This window comes from Rhea americana, unplaced genomic scaffold (genome assembly GCF_003343005.1).
Source record: "Rhea americana isolate MKP2758 unplaced genomic scaffold, rheAme1 scaffold_43, whole genome shotgun sequence".
In the NCBI taxonomy this organism is placed as follows: Eukaryota; Metazoa; Chordata; class Aves; order Rheiformes; family Rheidae; genus Rhea; species Rhea americana.
In genome coordinates, this window is record NW_028186568.1 from 100,114 (window position 1) to 118,808 (window position 18,695).

The 18,695-nt window shown below is 40.8% G+C and overlaps 1 protein-coding gene across 1 annotated transcript; it reads right to left on the reverse strand.

The window, feature by feature from the left end:
* Positions 1 to 9,610: 9,610 nt before the first annotated feature.
* Positions 9,611 to 16,120, reverse strand: MPC1 (mitochondrial pyruvate carrier 1). The gene is made up of 3 exons (XM_085315436.1): positions 16,003 to 16,120; positions 13,286 to 13,418; positions 9,611 to 12,561 (listed from the first exon to the last, which is right to left on the reverse strand). Exons 1-3 carry the CDS (start codon positions 16,043 to 16,045, stop codon positions 12,543 to 12,545), a joined length of 195 nt encoding a protein of 64 aa, XP_085171562.1. The 5' UTR covers positions 16,046 to 16,120; the 3' UTR covers positions 9,611 to 12,542.
* Between the last annotated feature and the right edge of the window lie 2,575 nt (positions 16,121 to 18,695).

Sequence of the window (18,695 nt, forward strand, 5' to 3'; positions counted from 1 at the left end):
ATAGGCCATCAACATCTCAGGTAGCCTTAGGCCACGGTGGAAATATGAGTGGGAGAAACATCAGCAGAAAAGGGTGCCTGAAAGTAGCCAAACAACATCGAAACGTTGTTTGCTGAGCCAGCCAGCATGGCCCCTACCTTGTGTGAAGCTGTGCAGGGAAGGGAGTGTGTGTGAGGGAATAACGTGCCCTAGAGCCTCAGAAGAGGGAAAAGAAATGAGGAAAATGTTGGAGAATGGGAGCGGGGAGGGGTAACAAAGCCATCCTTTGTGTCCTGGCATGGCCCGATGGATCTATCATTAACAAAATTTGGCTATCAGTGGGCCTCTGGCTAGCAGGGCAGGCCCAATGCCTGTGGTGGGTGGGAGGTGGGTGGGGAGAGGCCCAGGCAGTCATGGCACCACCTGGAGCTTGTTGTCACCCTCCTGATTTGGCTGCCTATTGGACATGGGTGCCTTACATTCAGTAAGGATTGGAGGGGGTCAGCAGAAGTCCTTGGTGACCTCCTCCTCTCCCTCCTCTGCAGCTGGCCCAACAGTGCCAGCATGGGAGTGTCATTTGATGCTCTGAAGGAAAGCAGTCCCTGGCTAGAGGTGCTGTTCCAAATACCACCCTACCAGAGCCCCTGCTCCCAACTCCCTGCCAGCCAGGGCCAACAACTGCTTCCTGGATGATCATACCAGTCACTCCACCTCYTCAGGGCCTCCCTTCTTCATCAGCGGATCCTGCAGAAGAGAGGAAAGCAATTTCCCCCGTTTGCAGAGGGAGGATACAAGGCCGGGCTCTGTGGCCTCCAGCTATCCTCTCATGGCCTGTAGCTTCCTGAGGACAGCACTTTCTGCAGGGTTGTGGGAGTACTAGGACAGACCCATTGCTGCCCTGACTGCTGTCTGTGATCAATGGGGAAGCCAAGATCTGAAGAGTCCAGCCCGCCAGGGCCTAGAGGGCTTTGTCTGTGCTGTGGCCATCTCAGGCTGGCTCAGCCCAGGAAGCTCTCTCTACTATGGCATGGTGGTTTCTGCAGTAGCAGAACAGTGAAAAGCACAAGGCATTGGGTGTTGGAGGTGGGGAGCAGAGCTGGTGTTAGGYGGTGGGAGCACAAGTAGCCTTGTTGGGTTTCTGTTGAATGGAGGGAAGGAATCTCCTGCTGCTTTAGGTGCCCCTGGAGGTGGTGGGTGAGGACCAGTACAGCAGGGGCATCCGCTCAGTGTTTGCCCCAGGCTGAGGAATGGTGCAGGCTTGTGTGCCACAGGGCACAACCGTTCCCTCATCCCCACCTTGAGTCACGAGATGGGATTTCTCCTCACRTCAGTTTTCCAGTGTTCCACCTCACGCTGGGTAACATCATGGGCTGTTTTATGGCTGCACAGTGCCAAGAGTTTTGTTTGCTTCATTTCTATTTGCTTGGGCAGAGGGATGGCAAAAAATACCTACAATTTACTTTTACTTGTTCCTCTCCTCTGCAGAAATGGTGTGGGCTTGTGCTTCCACTGAAAGTGATGGCATGACAACAAATGTGTCAGAGCATGGCAGTCGCGTCACCACCTCCTCCCAAGTGACATGCAACCTGCAGTGGCTGAGGGAGGGCCACCATGTGCCTTTTCATGCATGTTGGCATGTGAAGGGAGACAGGGAGCAGGATTGTTACCRTGAGTAACCACTACATTGGCTGCTGACTGCTTTTGATTTCCAGTATGCCCCCACAAGCTGTYGGTGGTTCTGAAGTATTTATATGTGCAGCAGCCTTACCACGTCATCATCCCATAACCCACTATGTTTGGGTAGGGGAAGGGGATCCCCGCAGAGGCCTTGGCAGGCTATATTGTCATGGCATAACGTATGTGCAGATAATCAGATGCTGAGGCCCTAATCACTGGTATGGGGCAGGGTCTGGGTATGTGTYTTCTGACTTAGATAGCTTCTTTATAGATTCCCCCCCCCAAGTTCCGCAGACAACTGGATTTTTTTTTTTTTTAAGACCTAACGGTCTTGGTGGTAAAACCAGTGATGTATGTCACCTCCCTATAGCTCTGAGACCAGTGCTATAAGCCTCACACACCTCTTCTTCCCCAATGGGGAATAGATTGCCGACTGCTCTCCACTGAGTATAGAAGAAGCTCAGATGACTAGAGCAGATGCCTAACTTTCRTTCTGATGAGTTAAGGATGATGAATCTCACCATTATTTCCCTTAATTTCAGTATAGAGAGGACCAGCCTTTATGCACAACTTCTGCTTACTTGTACAAAAATACTGTGTAGGGTGGGCATGGTAGGACTGCTACTTTAAGCAGTGAGAGGATGGATACAAGCTGAGATCCAAAAAGTCCCTGAAGTATTGATGGCATTGATATATTGCCAGTGACTTGTTGGTTACAAATGGATCTTGACTCCACATCATACGTGAGAACAAAGTACAAAAACATGAGGAAGGAGTAAAGACGCAGAAAGAGCTTTCTTGAAACAAGACTTTTTYCCCAGTTATAGATAGATAGAGGGGCATGGACAAATTAGACCTGGTTCCACCTTTCAGGTCTCTGTAACTTTATGCAGGAGTGTTTAGCTGTGCTTTAGATTACTGATGGCTTTCTGCTCACACAGTGAGTATGAGCATTTAAACACCTGGCAAAGACTCTGCTTTTGTTACTGTTATATACCTGTGATCTGGCTGCTGCAGAGCAGAGCAGGGCAGTGGGACACAAGCCCCGCAGAGCGAGGGACACTGGTTTGTGTCCCAGCACTGCCCTCTCCTGGTGGTCCCCACCGGGCTGCAGCTGTTTCCCACTGCACCATGCAAAGGGCTGGGTGTGCCTCCCTGCTATTTGCCAGAGCAGACCATTTTCAAAAGTTACCCGCAATTTATTTTTACCATTTTCTCTGCTTCACTGGTGTTCTTAAATTCTCTACACAGTCATGAAACACCCRAGAAACAGGCAACTCAGAATAGGCATGTGTTTAGAATAAGTCAATAGACATACAATTAGTAGGAGAAAGAAGCTAACAGCACTAGTGTCTTGAGTATTTTCTTTAATCTCTAATTCAGCTCAATTAAAAATCCCTAAAAGCTGGGTTTTTGTTGTTGGCCAAAATTAGGAACTGCACACCTCTGGCTGACTGACTGATTGTACTTATGTATCTGCCGTTTAGTAAATGGAGACTGTGGTTAATCTTCTCCAATAAGCAATAAGACCCTAAGTGTTTTTTTTTTTTTTTTTTTTTTTTTTGTGGGGGGGCTGATTTTTTTTTTTTTTTTTTTTTTTTTTTTTGGTGGGGGGGCACATCACTTAGGTTCTTTGGCCCTGTATCCTGAAATAATTTAGATGCCCAACTCCCAATAAAATCCAGGCATTGCATACCCTCAGGAATCTATTATGTCCCTAAGTCCTGTAGTTACGCAAAGAGCTGCAAGTTACACCATGCAAAGCAGCAATGCTGTATCAGCGATGCCATTACTCAAAGCAGACTGATACAGTTAAAGAATACAGTGAAGACCCAGGCCAAAGTATTAACTCAGATTTCAGGATAATTGTTGTGATAACAGAGTGGCAATACAAGTAGGCTAAAATGTATTACCTCTGAGACCCGAATCAGAACTTTGTTGGTAGAGTTTTACTTCTGGTGCTAGCAACATTTTGTATGCAGATATCTCCTTAAGACCTCTGAAAATATTTTAAAATGGGCTGATCAGTCACTTTAAGGCATCTGAAACTTTGAACTTCTCTTCCAAGGGCTCTCACCCTGTCTTCCAAAATATCTCATCCTGAGATGAGCAGAAACAAAATATTTCTATGCTGATAAATTTTGGCCAAAAGGGCTGTGGTATTCAAAACTTGTTCTGCTTTTCTAACAAGCTCAAATTCACTTTCTGAGTAGAAGTCACCACAGCAGGTACAAAATACTATTTTGCCTCTAGTTGACAAACATTGCCTTTGGGGCTGATTTCTGGTTTCATGATAAGGTTATGGATTTGCAAACTGCAGTTTGCTTCTGTATTTCTAAGCTAAGTCAATTTAATTGACTCTGGACCTCACTAGTTTGCACATCCAAACTTGAAGCTAGCTAGAAAATCTGCTGCGTAACATTGCCGTCCCAAACAATACACGAATTCAGCCAGCTTGCTGAATCGGTGCAGTTGGTGGCACAGTTCTATTGTACATAGAGCACTCTCTGTCCACCTCAGTCTGAAAGCTCTTTCAGCTGTAAAACTGTAAAGCCATATTCCTTAAAAATCAATTGCTGCAGTCACACTGTGGGGCTCCAATATCCCATATTCCTCCTTTGTATTCTTCACTTCTGGCAATCACAGAAAAGGGGATGTTTAAACAAAAATCACTGAGGAGGTGGAAACTAGGAGCTGCAAGAGGGTTCTAAGTAAAACTGAGTAAAGGATCTTTTAAGACACCTGTGATGATCGTGGTAGAAAACTAAAAATCTAGGGCTGTTTCAGGGACTTGCCTATTCTAGTTGATGAGACTACATCTTAATTCTGCTCCCTGGTGCAGATGTCTCACGTCAAAAAGCAGCTTCTGAAGTGCACTGAAAGAAGAGTATGTCAGTGGAGAAGAATGGCCCTTGTGTTTTTTGAAGAGATCCCATGCTCCCAGAAATGCAAGGATTATGAACCTCCTCCAACAAGCCAGCCTTGCTGACAGTGACAGCAATGACGTTCCAGAGCTGATTGTGACTTCTTCAGCATTAGAAACAGATCTCCTTCTTAGGTCTCTGATGTGGGGAGGCAACTGCAGAAAAACAGCTGTCCCCTGAAAAGGTGGTCACAGTAGCTAGGTTTGTTTTTAGTCCACAGTAACATCATGAGCTACAGAAAAGCCTTGTAGAGAACCTACAAGTAACAACCTGTATTGGATCCTCATGGCTAATATAGCCAATACAATGAATTAAGAAATAGCCTTGTGAGCTTGTCTCTTCCTGTGGCATGGTACCTTCACAGAGGCTTAGTTACCTGATCAGCTATTCAGTAACTTGCCAAATCTTTGAACCTTAGAGCTTATTCCTGTTCCTAGCAATAAGCTGGCTGAGAGCTGATGCTAATGTTTAGCAGCTTATGCTGCAAGAAACACAAAGTATTAGAAAGGTTACTGATCACATTGATGGCTTTGTGCTTTGCTCCTAGGTGACCCATAACATCAAATATGTACAAAAACATCCTATAATTGTTGCCTCACATGACTTACCCCATGAGCAAACACAATACATACCTTGGGATTTTAAGCGATCCTGGGGCAAAGAGACCTGAGTGTGCAAGCAAGGAGTGTTTACAAGACAATCTATTCAGATACCATTAGTACAAGTTACAATGGGGAGGTTTTTCTGTACAATGATTTTCAGATACAGAAATGAATCTACAGAATGAGAGTCCTGAGGAGACTAAATCTCTTCTTCCAAGAGTCAGCTTTATGATTTCACAGCACCACATCTTCTTCAAAAAGTACTAGTCTCACATTGCTCAGTACCACTCCAAGGAGACATCCCTTTAGTTAATACATCCCATAGGGCAACAAGTTTGACATGTATTAAAGCCATATACAATACAGTTCTTCCTTGAGGTAATATACAGGCTAAATTCTTTCAAAATCAGAAGTGGCTTGCTTTGTATAAGCTATGTATTTCTACACAGCGGTCCAGACTCGGCCATCACATAAACTTGTGCAAGTGCTGCTGTACGTGGAGATACTTGCAGTTATACCAAAGGCTGAGTTTGAGTCAGTTATCCCCATACAATAGTGTCACTTAGTGAGAACGACATGACCCAGATTTCAGAATAAATGAATAGGCTGAAAATTCTTAGGCTGGTTGCCATAGTTACCTGAAAACTACTGTTAAAAACAAAAAGAAGAAAGGTATGAATGAAGAGATGGAGAAGGAAGAGGAAGAGAGAGCAATATCATAGCCAAGGTCTGGCCATGAGATCAGGAGAGAGGTGACGATCCTGAAGAGGCAGAACCTATGTGATAGCACTCAGAGTGAGTTATCTGGGAAGCCAGTATTTCTGCRTTCTGCAACCCAGTGCTCTATTCGCTGTTAGGTTGATTCTGTTGACACTGTTGATAAGTGATACCACAATGATGAGATGCAGTGCACTGACAGCTATTCGATCAGCAAAAGCAGAAAGGGAGTGGTTGGAAACAGACAGACACACATACAGAATCACACGCAGACTTCACAGTTTGTCTTYATTAAATAAACTGCCTGTGCTTAGAACRTGAGTCAACTTTTTCCYRCTTYGCAAAGGAAGTGAAGCATGCAGCAGTGTCTTGTTCAATCAGAATAAACTTCTCTTAGCTTCTGTGTAAAGTGACAGCAGAAATACTCTGGTTCTACTGCAGAACTGCAGCAACATTAAATTAGGTAGTTAGTATGGTCCTTCCCTAAAGGTGGATGGCATCGAAGTATCCTGTGAGACAAGGGCTGAAGACCCGAGAGAGCTGACTGTGTGCRTTAGTCTGTCATATATTACCATTTTATAATGTTGACAGCTTGTCATGATACCATGAAAAACCAAGTTGTATTCATATAGGCTTTGTACTGGGCCCACCAATGAATACATCTCATTAGCAGGGGTTTTTATTATTATTATTCTACTCTCTCATCTTTTTATCTCCACTCTTAACTCCCTTTACTTTCTACACTGCTGTCCTCATTCCAGTGGCACCATTGTGCTTTGTATGGAGAACAAAACAACCCATAATGTTATAAACTAGATTTTCCTAGACTTTTTTTTTTCCTCCCCAAAAGCTGGCAGGCTGTATAGACAGTAGTCTGCTTAAAGGTGGTTTTCTGCTGGTTTTAGAGTAGGGAGAATTCGATTAAACAGAAATAGAAGCAGAAGAGGAAAGGAGAATATATAGTACACTGCAGCATTAGCTGAAATGATTGTATTAGTACATGACTAAGCATGGAGTTTGAAAAGAATACACTATTGGTAGCTGTTTTGTTATTCTCTTTACAGAAATTTTGAAGGCAATTTCTTCTCCTCTTCTGACCCCAAGTTATGGTTATTGCTTTTTGGTGATTTATTACTCTACTACCAAATGACTTCCACACTTGAATCGTAAATCAGTAGGCTTCCAAATCAAAGCTACTTAATCTTGCAACAACAGAAGAGACTATTACCTATTTTAATACCATTGCAAGCTAAGCAGTCTCCAGCTCCCCTGGAATAAGTGGATCAACTGATCTTTTCAAGCCGAGATTTGAGGGGGTGGGGGATGGGAGATGGAAGGAGGGAGAACTGAGCAGGCACTGTCTCCCACTTGAATTCCCAAGGGTGTCACATTCCCTAGCAGCACTTGCTCAGAAATGTGAGAAATTCTTTTCTGTCTGAAAACATGAAAGGAGGCAGCAGCAGCCACTGCAGCAAGCCCGTGTGCATCTCAATCTTGCTGCAGTGGAGCAGAAGCAGCAGACATACATATGTTCTTAGTGACAGGATATATGTTACAGTTGAAGAGTTACTAGGATTAAAGCAAGYGATGAAATAAAAACCTAATAGCTATTCCAGAAAAACATAGAGAAACAAGCCCTATAATCTTATAAATTAAATGCAAACAGCACTAACTTTGAATTACTATTAACCAGTTTAGCTGGCATAGTCTCATTCTTTTATCTAATGCTACCTGAGTACCAAATGGAAGCCACTAACTCCATTAAGGTGCTCACACTTGATAACACATAAAACTCTCCAGAATCTCTAAAACATTTCCCTATTTTGGGTTACCACAGACAGCACTGTTCCCCAAATGGCCATACACCAATGTCTCAATATTTTGTACTAGATGAATAGGATGCAGATTAGCTATACAATTACTTACTGAATTATTTTCTTTTTTCTCCTCCTTAAGGCTCCTTTTTTCAAGTACCTTTACATAAACAAACAAATAATAGGTAAATAGCTTGATAAAAAATACTGTGAAGGGCGGAATGGCCCACATGGTGGCACTCTGCCTATATAAACATTTTGTCTCTAGGCAGATTGACAGGCTATACAATGTCCATCTCAGCAGAGTTCCTCATCCCAGATGGTGCCCTGTCCCTTTACATCTCATGAAAGGTGCTTATCACCATACACAGGTTTCCTAAATAAAACCAGGCTATGAGCTATCACACTTCGAACCAATGGCAATGGTTAATGAATGTCATGAATGGTGCAGGCAGCAGAAGGCTGCTATTTCTTTGCCCAGAAGACTATCTCAGTCTGTAAGTTAAGGGGAAAGAAAGAAAAAAAGAAAAGCAGACGTCTCTCAAATATCTGGTACAACACAGAGGCATTCAGAGGACAATTTAATCAAGCTACTGGTCTGCGAGACCAATCTTACAATAGTAGCGTTGTCATAGCCATGAGAGACCAAGAAAATAGTTGATCCAATTTGTGGGAATAGACAACTCACTAAAGGACCATCTCACAGCTTCCCAACACCTGAAGGGGCTGCACCTTGAAAAGCTTGTCTGCTTTTTGCCTGCTGCACCAACTGGTCAGACAGCATGATCTATTTTTCCCCCTATAAGCCTTAAAATCCACATCAGCATTTCCACTGTTTGTTGATCAGCTCCTGCTGGACAAGCTATTTTATGCTTTTAAACACAGTCTGCATGAAGTCTTTTCAGCACCCCTACACACCCCTCTTTTTTTTTTTTTCATTTGATCTTGCTTGTGTAAGACCAGCACATGTTTAACCATGTAGAGTTAATTACTTACAAGTTTACAATCTCCCTTTTGTCTCCTATCTGAGAGGGTATCAAATTGCAGCAATCACAGCCTAGCGCTATCAGCGGCTCACAAGTGCTGCTTTGGCCATTCAGCCTTGCATGTCAGGACATCAGAAGTAGCAGCATTACCTAGGTAATRCTGAGACTCCATAACACTTGGAGATGGGCTGCTGCTCCTGTGAGCAGCCTCTGCTCAGACCCCCTCAACACCCCTTTCTGTGGTATCTGAAGAGCTATGAAGCCAGTATTATGCACCTCCACATCCCAAACYTCTATTTTTTCCAGAAAAAGAAGGGCTAACATGCATTTTAAGTRTGTATTACCATGAGTGCACTCATTTTATATTCAATTGAGAAACCACAAAGCCATCTTCCTTCCAAAGTCTCTTCTTTATGAACTGCAACTGTAAAAGCTTACCTGTATTGTAACCCTCCTCCACAAGTGAAATTGAAACAGAGTGCAGGTAGACACTGGAGTAAGCCAGAGAGAACAAGGCCCATTGCACTCTCCCTTGTTTTGCCTAAGCAAGGGCGCTCGCTTGGATAACATGAAATAACAGTGGCATAAGAGCCATGTAAATACASGTAGATCCTGCTGTCTACATCAGTGACAAGCAACAGCATGAAAGGAGACTTTTTGCCCTCACAGCCAGCCCATGAGAGTTAAAGGGAGAGCCTGCTTCAGATCTGCACAAAGGCCTCTTGCACAAGCCACCCACAAAGAGGCAGCACAGGGGCACAACTGCTCTGAGCAGCAGCAATAGGAGGTCCATTCTTCCTCCTGAAATACAGCCTGCTAGATGCAGAGAACAAGGAGCACACACAACATCTTTGCTTCCCTCCCTCCCCCGCAAGTCATAAACTTAAAAAAGAAAAAAACCACACACACACTTTAGTTTGAAATGCATTTAGTATCTGCACTGCTGAGAAACTATAGGCAAACAGTGTTCAGAGACAGGTGACTGTTTCCAGAACTACAATGGGACTGAGGAGCGTATGGAATGATTCTCCCCATGGATATACTAGAAGTTGCTTAMTAATTCACACAGTGCCCTCTATTTACCAAGGATAGGACCAAACAGTCATCAGCTTGATTAATCCTAGTGAAGGGTGATGTTTTTCCAACAGTACATAGGATGTGCTAAAAGGTATGCAACTAAAGAGGCACCACTTAATTCACCAAGCTGCTAATAGCAGCCCCACTATTCAGAAGTGGGGAACACCCCATTTGACATGTGACCAGTTCCAGCTTATGACAGTATTTTGACTACATTTCAAAGAAAATTCTGCTACAGGTGACCATAGGTATGAGAAACTGTTCTGGGGCAAAGACAGGCAATCTCTCCCTCCACCCCCACCTCCAAAAGAAAAGATACACACCTTGGGCAAAAATGAATAAGTATGAACACTCTCTCTCTCTTTTTTTTTTTTTTTTTTTGCAATAACAGCAATTTAGCTGGCTTCTCATTTTCATTATTTTAGTAGTCAAATGAAGAAAGCTATTTTTGAGCAGACATTCAATTTTCTCAATTTGTTCAATATCTAAACTTTGGCTTTATTCAATGTGCTGTGTGTAACCTTAAGAGGGCCAGAGAATTGTACAAATTAATTCAGGCTGGTTTAAAACCTGGTACTTTAAAAACAYTTCATTTGGAACAGCAGAGTGCCCAAACCCATACAAACCACACCTAAGACCACCAGGCTTTTCTCATTCACATTAAGAAAATTAAACTTTTGAGCTATGTTTCACTCCTTTCTCWGAAGTCTACACAGACTAGATTTTTAAACCAATGTTAGCTTCCTATAATCAAAACAAGCAACATTTCCCATTTCCCACCTGCAATTCACACTCACACTGCTCTAGAATGAGGAAACTTGCATGGGGGAAGAAAGGAAGAGAGGAAAGTAGAGGAAAATGCATGAGAATATGGAGTAGGCAGCTGCATATTGGGAAAATGAAGACTATTAAAYTCTTGCCATTTCCCTAAGTAGGGAATCACATTTGTAAGACAAATAGCAGCTAGAGAACAGGGAGCAAAGCACCATGTGAATCAAAACCTATTTTCCCATTACTGCAAGCCATTTTACCTCCCCTAAGGCTAAGAGGTGAAGTTACTTCACTTGTATGAAGTTGAAACTTGCATGCAAGCCATTTCTCCTTCAGAAATGCCAAGCTCATGTAAATTATACGTTGCTAAGATAATCTGTTATCCTTATTTGTATGCATCTCATGATTCTCACTTATAAATCTAATGCTTCTCCTTTTCTAGGAGAAGAAAGGAGAGAAGATAACTCCTTTTGTGTCTGAACAACAATACTGAAGTGGAAGTCTTATATACTAACTTTTCTAAAGCAGCACTAGTGTCAGTTGTAATGACTCAGCAGGCCATGCCTATTAAGCTTCCTTGTACATCTGTTACAAAGTTTAGCTATTGCATGATTAGAATTAAATGCCTAGGATTAATAAGGCTTTTAATTGATTACCTTATAACTGGCAAGTCTCACAGTACTAGTCCCCATTATTTCAACATACATGCAGCTAGAACATAGAACATACTGATATTTACTCAGATGCATATTCAGAGCACTGAATTCAAGCTTGCCTATCATAACAGAAATACTCAAGCGCAGTAAGTACTCTCTCCTCTCCAGTCTCTAGTTAAGAAAGAAGTTAGACTCTAGGTATTAGCATCCAGTGGACACTTGCCTAACCTCTTCAATGGATAATACCATTAGTTTTACCATCCTGCTAGTTTCCACTTAATGCCATCAAAATAAAAGGACATTTCATACTCAAATTTTACTTCAGGCTCTGTTATCACAGTATGATGAACAAAACTCTTAAGAATTTTGGAAGGATTTACTGTCATTCAAAAAGACGTTTTATTGTTCAAAAACACTGCACTGAAATAAAAATCAACCACATACATTCTTTGTCATCTCTATCTTCAGAGGTATCTTCATCTTTTCAGGCAGGTCAGGCATGAAAAACTCACAATGAARTCAAAATATTATTGAAAGGCATCTTTTGTCTTTCAGATCTCAGACTCCCAAGAAATTATGTTTTGCCTGAATAAGAAATACAGGTATCTAGAAAGATCTAACAGTTGGAAGACACTAAAATCCATTTAGAACTTCTTGAGGAATAGTGACAGACTTTGTTGCCTTCCTCCAGTGCTAAGCTTTTGCTTTTTCCAATTTTTCTTTACATAATGTGTGACTTAAATACATGTAAATTAAGTCTCTTTACTGAGACAACGCATGCAGTAATGGAASAGAGAAAGCCGGTCACTTCCAGGCTAACTGTCTACATATTTGTGCTTCTAGATTAGCAAGCCACTGCTGAAGTTTAAAAAGAGACAATAGGAATGAATGCACCCACATTTAGTTAAATGGCTTTTAAGAATGTTAATATGTAGAACAATGATATTGCCTACAGTTCTGTTTTAGTGACCTCTGCTCATGTTTATTTGAAAACAAGTTTTGTCAAACCATCATGGACCATTTACTTTTGCAGACTGTTGGATAAAAGTTCCTTTCCAAATATTGTTTATTTGGATAAGTAACTCATTAGAAGGATAATTAAGGACTTTAAGGCAGCAGGACATTAAATGCAATGGTTTACATTGCTGGATGATACTTTAAAAAGAGGTAAGCTAAAAATTAGTAGACAATTATTAGGGGGCAAGGGGTCACATTCATAAAGGTGTTTCAATTTTATCCCCATTGTAATCATCATCATAGCAACTGTAGATGGCAAGTCTTCCTCAGTTGTAATTCAGGATGAGCAGACTCCCTGGCTTTATTTCAAGTTAAGAAATACTTAGTTCTTTTTTTCCATCCTGCCAAGAGAAGAACAGGTTTTGTAAGAATGAACACTGAACTGCAACTACTAGCACAAATCCAGACTTACAGTAGAACTTTAAAAATGAGGCACCCCTAGCCAGTTATTTATGCAAAATGCTAGCCCACTTGTAGTTTTGCTCAGTCATTTTTGAATTTACAGTTCAGAAGGCTTCATCCTCTCTTTGTTCTGTGTGGACTACTTCTGAGCAGAGAAGAGCCATAGCCCTAACTCATCAGCACTGCTTGAGGCAGTGTCTGCCCTACTAGCTACACAAGGCTGTGGGACTCCAGTCTGCTGGCTCCATTTTGTATGTACCAGAATAACTGGCTTAGAAAGGTTTGGCTTGGCTTCCTTCTGCCGTGCACCCCTTTCAATTTTATGGATATCTTCATCTTGGAAGCTGCTTACCAAGACTGACACTTCTGCAGTGACCAACAGGACAATACATTAAGCAAAACAACAGCTGACAGCTGCTGAAAGCCAAACCTACATCCATAAACATAAGGGTCTTCAGCCTTCTGTGTGCACTCCCTCCCCACAAAAGCTTCAGTGGARGTGCAAACCAGCAAATAACATTTCAGCCTACTGGCAACAAGATTGTTTCTTCACTACCTTTTGCAAGCCTATTAAACCCCAGGAGTTTGCACCATAGTTAAAAGCCACTGACAAAGCACTCCAAGAGCCAGTTTATGGTTTCCCCTTATTTAAGTGGGACTTGCCTGTATTTGATCAGTCGTCCTCCTTGAATAAGTTGTGCAACTTCATTAGTAAAGTGGCATGCAAAGAGAAGCCARTTTCTTGGCTGTACTTTGTAGGCAAATCTCATGAAAGTCAAGGAGTAACAACACAGTGCTGCAAAACATGATAGATACCAGATTAGTTTTTAATAACCCCATTTTGTTGAAGCATCATTTTCATACTCATGGAATGATTAACATGCAGAATGCTTCTCAGTGGCACGTCAGTTTTCCAGTAGTCCTAAAAACTTGCCCACTTCGAGGATCCAATGCACAAAAAGAATGCACAACAGTGCTAGCTTTTGTAGCACCACTTACACAGCTGCAGCTTTCTGCAAAAATTGATTTCTTCACACACTTCCTTGTGATGCAACTAAAGTCTATCCAGGTTATCACCCAAGCTATCTCTCAGCAAGAGAATAAAGAAAGTCCTGTTAATCCCAATGGGACACAGCCCTTTCCATACAACTGTTTCAACACATTTTCTAGCACAGGCTATTTTTAAAGTAATAGGTAGTTGTTTTACATAAAGTTCTGGCCAGTAAAGTTCTAATAAAGATTTTAAGAGAAGAAGKTTCCCTTCTTCAGGAAGCCATATACATTCAGAAGCATAACGGTTTGTTACCTACTTTCTAGGAAGGCGAGAAACAGCTTCAGTTTACTCTCTAGTCACAAGAGTATTTAAAATACAGGAAATTACAACCCAATGAGTCATTAGCATTGCAAAGGTCAGTTTTAGTTGACAGGCTTAGTCAAAACAAAATTTAGGAAGGGAGCTGTTTTAGGAAAATTGCCTTTTTCAGTACAAACTCTGTAAGAGGGAAAAATTAACTTTTCATACAAGTAACAGCCTACATAAACCTGTAAAAAAAAAAAAGCTATCTACTAAAGGACAGTTGCACAATCTAGTAGTAGCAGCACCATCAAAAATTCTACTGCAGGAAGTAGCATAAGCAGAACCTCTTAACAAATGTGATTTTTAACTGGAAATATACGAATTAGCTGTTTGATTATGTTATTATAGCCCAATTATGTGATAAGATGTGCAGAAACAAAATACTTTTTAAAAAATCTATTTTTACATCTAGTATTTTTATTTTAGAAAAGAACTTCCTAAAGATGGGTTAAATGGCTTAAAGAGCCATAAGCAATGTCTTTGCAAGTGAAGAGCCTAAGCTAAACACTAATAAAAGCACTGTACCCAGAACTGCCTGCTATATCTTTCTGGACTGATTATCCAGCAAAGCTAGAATCATGTCAGCTAGGGAGATCAGGTCAACCAAGGAGTGGCTTACCAGAACCACAGCTGGTACCAAAGCAGTACAACTGCACACACCTGGTACAGAGCCCAAGCTGGTAAGCCCTATTCTTGGACTAGCCTGAGTTTCACACTATGGCACTGACTTTTTATTTTGAATTCTATTATAAAGTCTTGCTTGTTACTGTATTAGACAATTATTTGCACCTATCACACAGGAGTCCCTCAAGCTTTTAGAAGTCCAGTTAAAGTCTGTCTCCACATTTAGAAAACCTTTTAGTTTAAGGACAGTCAAGAAGCTGCTCAGTTTTTATGAACTTCTAGGTACGATTCAGATCAAATCCAGTAACAGCAATAACTRGTTACAACTGAAGTCATTAACAAGTAGAAACATTGTTCATTTCCTCAAACTTCATCCTGTACATTTTTCCTTTCTGAACATTCAAATTAAAGTCCTTTGCTTTCAAGTAGTTAACAAATCAGCAAATGCTCATCAGAAGGAATTTAACATTTCTAGCAAAGATTTGTGTTTGGAAATCCTTGGGTTTGCTAGTTAGTTTCAAATTCTACTGCACTTCAAATAAATTTAATCTTTGGACTGTGTGTGCATCCCAGACAGTTATGGCAGCAGTAACATATGATGCTTTTGTCTTAAGTGTCTGAACTTTACTGAGAAGGGCAGTTGCCACCAAAAAGCTATTTTGCAAAACATAGTACAAGTCTTCCATCTCTAAGAAAGAGACTACGACATTGAATTACTCTAAGCAGAATCAAACAAATATAAGCTATGAATTTCCTTAACCCTAAATTATTTGGTTTGGGGGAAGGAGAGTTACTAAGCTATGAACTGAGTTAAGGAAGCAAAAGCTATATATGATCCCCTCAAAAAAGAAAAAAAGCAGAGGAGAGTATTGCTTATGCATTTAAAGACAGTTCTCACACTATTACCCATTAAGAGTGATGCTAGCCTTCTGGAACTTGTAGGCAACTGCATCAATCTCTTAAGGTTTGCACCTTAGAGACTAAATATTACCATTTCTTCACTTTGTTAGTGTTGCAATTTAAATTCCATACTAACCACAAAGCATTAATAGTGACCTTGATACAAAGAGGAGAGCTGGTAGAAGAGATGCATTGTGAACTAGTGCATGCAGTAACATAAGATACCAGAACAATTATGAAGAGTAATAGTAGTCTGATCACAGAGACTTATCCTAGTCCATACACACAAGAGTTGCTAAAAAACCCTTTCAAAGAGAATTCAGTAACATTCTAGTATCTCAGTTTTTGGGTGGCCTCTGAAGTTATATGGGTAACAAGCATCATGGTGTACATCTGCTTTGATCACGAGTTTGCAAGCAATTAAAAATACATCATTGCTTCAGGTGTGGAATATGTTTGGTAGCCAGTTCGCTGACAAGACCTCTCTCTCCAGTCTTACCAAACGTCATTCGACCACTGATGATTTCTGGAGATTTCTTCATGTCATTAATAGCAGCAAGAGGAAGTCCCCAGTTTGCTACTGGCCCCCAGAAGTGCTGTAAAGAAAAGAGGGAGAAAAACAAAAACAACAACAAAAAGAGAGTTAACACAGAACCACAAAGCTTCCTCAGTGTTCTTACAGGATAAATATCTACCTTTGTTTTCCTTAACCATACAAAACACCAGAAGCTCAGGGCTAAGGGTAGAATTCCAAGTTAATTCAGAGACAACTTTTGAAATAAAGGAGAAAGAAAACCCTTGTTTAAATAAGATCTGGTCTTCAGGAAGGAAGCAGGTGGAACATACTCCAAGTCATCTTGCAAACTGAAGAGCAACTACCAATCCTGTAGGGCTACTAAGATGAAATATAATTCTGTGTAATTCTCCTTCAGCCATCATTAAGCAGTCTCATTGCTCTACTCAGTATAACCTCAGGTTTACAGCGCACTCCTGTGCAAAACCTTAGCCTATATCTCTTTCTGACAATATTTCTCCAAATCCAGTGGAAACAAGGAGTAAGTAAAATGAACAACTGTGTTATACTGAGGATCAAGAAGCCCTCAGCAATTGTATTCCTCCAAGTGGGTACACCATCTCTTTGACAGAGCAGGGCCATCCAATCAAACCAAGGTGTTCCAGCAACTGCAGAATGAAAATGTATGCAAYTCAGTGGCTGCCTAAGGCTCAATGATTAAACAGATGTAAGAGTAGGGGATGAATTAGYTACAGTGGTGTGCACATACAGAAAACAGAGACAAGAACTAGAAATAACCAAGTCTGAAGTCAGTCAGAAAACTGACAAAAGATAATATACTGGCTAAGAGAGCCTAAACTGCGACAAAAAGTTTTAAGTCCCATTTCTACTATGAGAAAAAACAAGGCTTCGGTAGWATTCTTCTGCAAAAGAATGCATGCAGCACTTTCAGCAGCTTCTTTTCCTAATGGTAAACTAAAGATGTGCAAGAGTGACTTGAGCCAGATACGGTGAAGGAGATGCATTTTCCAAAATACAAAGCTTTGCAGATACCAACTATGTCTATTCTTTATTTTCTTTCCCCAACTGTAATACCACAGACATTCTAGTGATTTGGAATTGTCAACGGACAGTAAATTTCTTACAGTTACAGAATACCAGTCAGACACCCTTCTGCTAGGCTAGATGTTAGCCTGTGACACTAAGACTTAAATGAAAAGCCATACTTTCTTCCTGCAGGTTTCAGTTGTGATTCAGCAAGTGAACTAGAACAAAATGTAGGCAAAAAACAGTGAGGTTAAGTTGCACACAATTTTGTTAGCTGAACCTTAGTGCAATATTATGCAAGATGCAGTGTAGTATTACTGTCAGCATCAGAAGGTACACTGGTCTAAACTCCGGTTCATAGCAAAAGTAGGTATTTAAAGGCTGTGCAGTAAATATATTTGGTTTTATTTCATTCCAACTGATAGCAGAAAAAGAAAAAAAGTAAACCAACACTAGGGTTGTTTAAAGCTCTCAAGCAGCTCAGAGATTACAAACACCATTTAGCCATGCAACATTTACCTTTATGTAAACATGTGTTTATATAAAGGTATACAGTTGTAAGGAGAAAGGATTGTTGGAGAAATACCTTTATATAAAGGTATACAGTGTTTATATAAAGGTATACAGTTGTAAAGTATAACCGGAACGTAGCTGTAACACCATTACTACACAAAATATTTCCTGTAACAGACAGGGACATTCACAGCAAGAGAAAGTCAGCTGCAGGTAGGATGCTGCTGTTCTGGAGGCTTTAATGCAACTATTCAATTCTAAAGAGCAGGACAAGGACCAGCAACATACTTGATACTTATATTTATTCAACTGCCTTTAGAACATAAACACACATGCACTATAAACAGACCACTCCAAGCTCAAGTTACACGAAGTGATCTTTCAACTCACATCACTGTTGCAGCCAAACAGCAACTTTCCCCTGCTCAACAAGAAGCTAGATACACAATGTTTCAGCTTGAATTGGCCATCCAGTTTTAAGTGCTCCAAGGTACGCAATCCTTTGAAGCTTATGTACACAAGAACTAAATTGTACTTATACAGTTTCTTTGGTTTAGAGGAGAAGGGCAAAAGTGTCTTCCATAATGCTGATTCACAGTATGATAAGCATAAGATACCAATCTCCAGTTTTAGGAGCAATATGAAAGGTTAGAAGACAAAAGTCTGCAGTGAGAGTTAAAATATGATAGCATTTATTGCCTGAAGTAAAAGATCGTTAAAAATAAGCCAGGTAGTTCAGGTAAGTTACCAATACAGTTGTGTACTGAAGAATGATTCCACATTGATCTGATTTCCTTAGCAAAGGGTGCAATAAAGTAAGGTCCTTTGATTTTAAAATGAATTCTTTAGGAGATATTCTGTATGATCTACTGTTAAGTAACCTTTACCTCAGACTTGTAATTAAGTTTTATAAGTATATCACTCCTAGAGGTTAGCAATATGGCTTTTCAGATTCAATCAAGTTCTTAACAGTGCTAGGGCAACAAGATTGCAAGTTACTTGAGACAAATATAAAGTGAAACAGGAAGCCTCCTCCTCTTTCTTACCGTACTGTTCAAGTGGGCCGTCGTTGTTTACCATTCAGAAAGCACATGGAAGAAAAAAAAGAAAAAAATTAG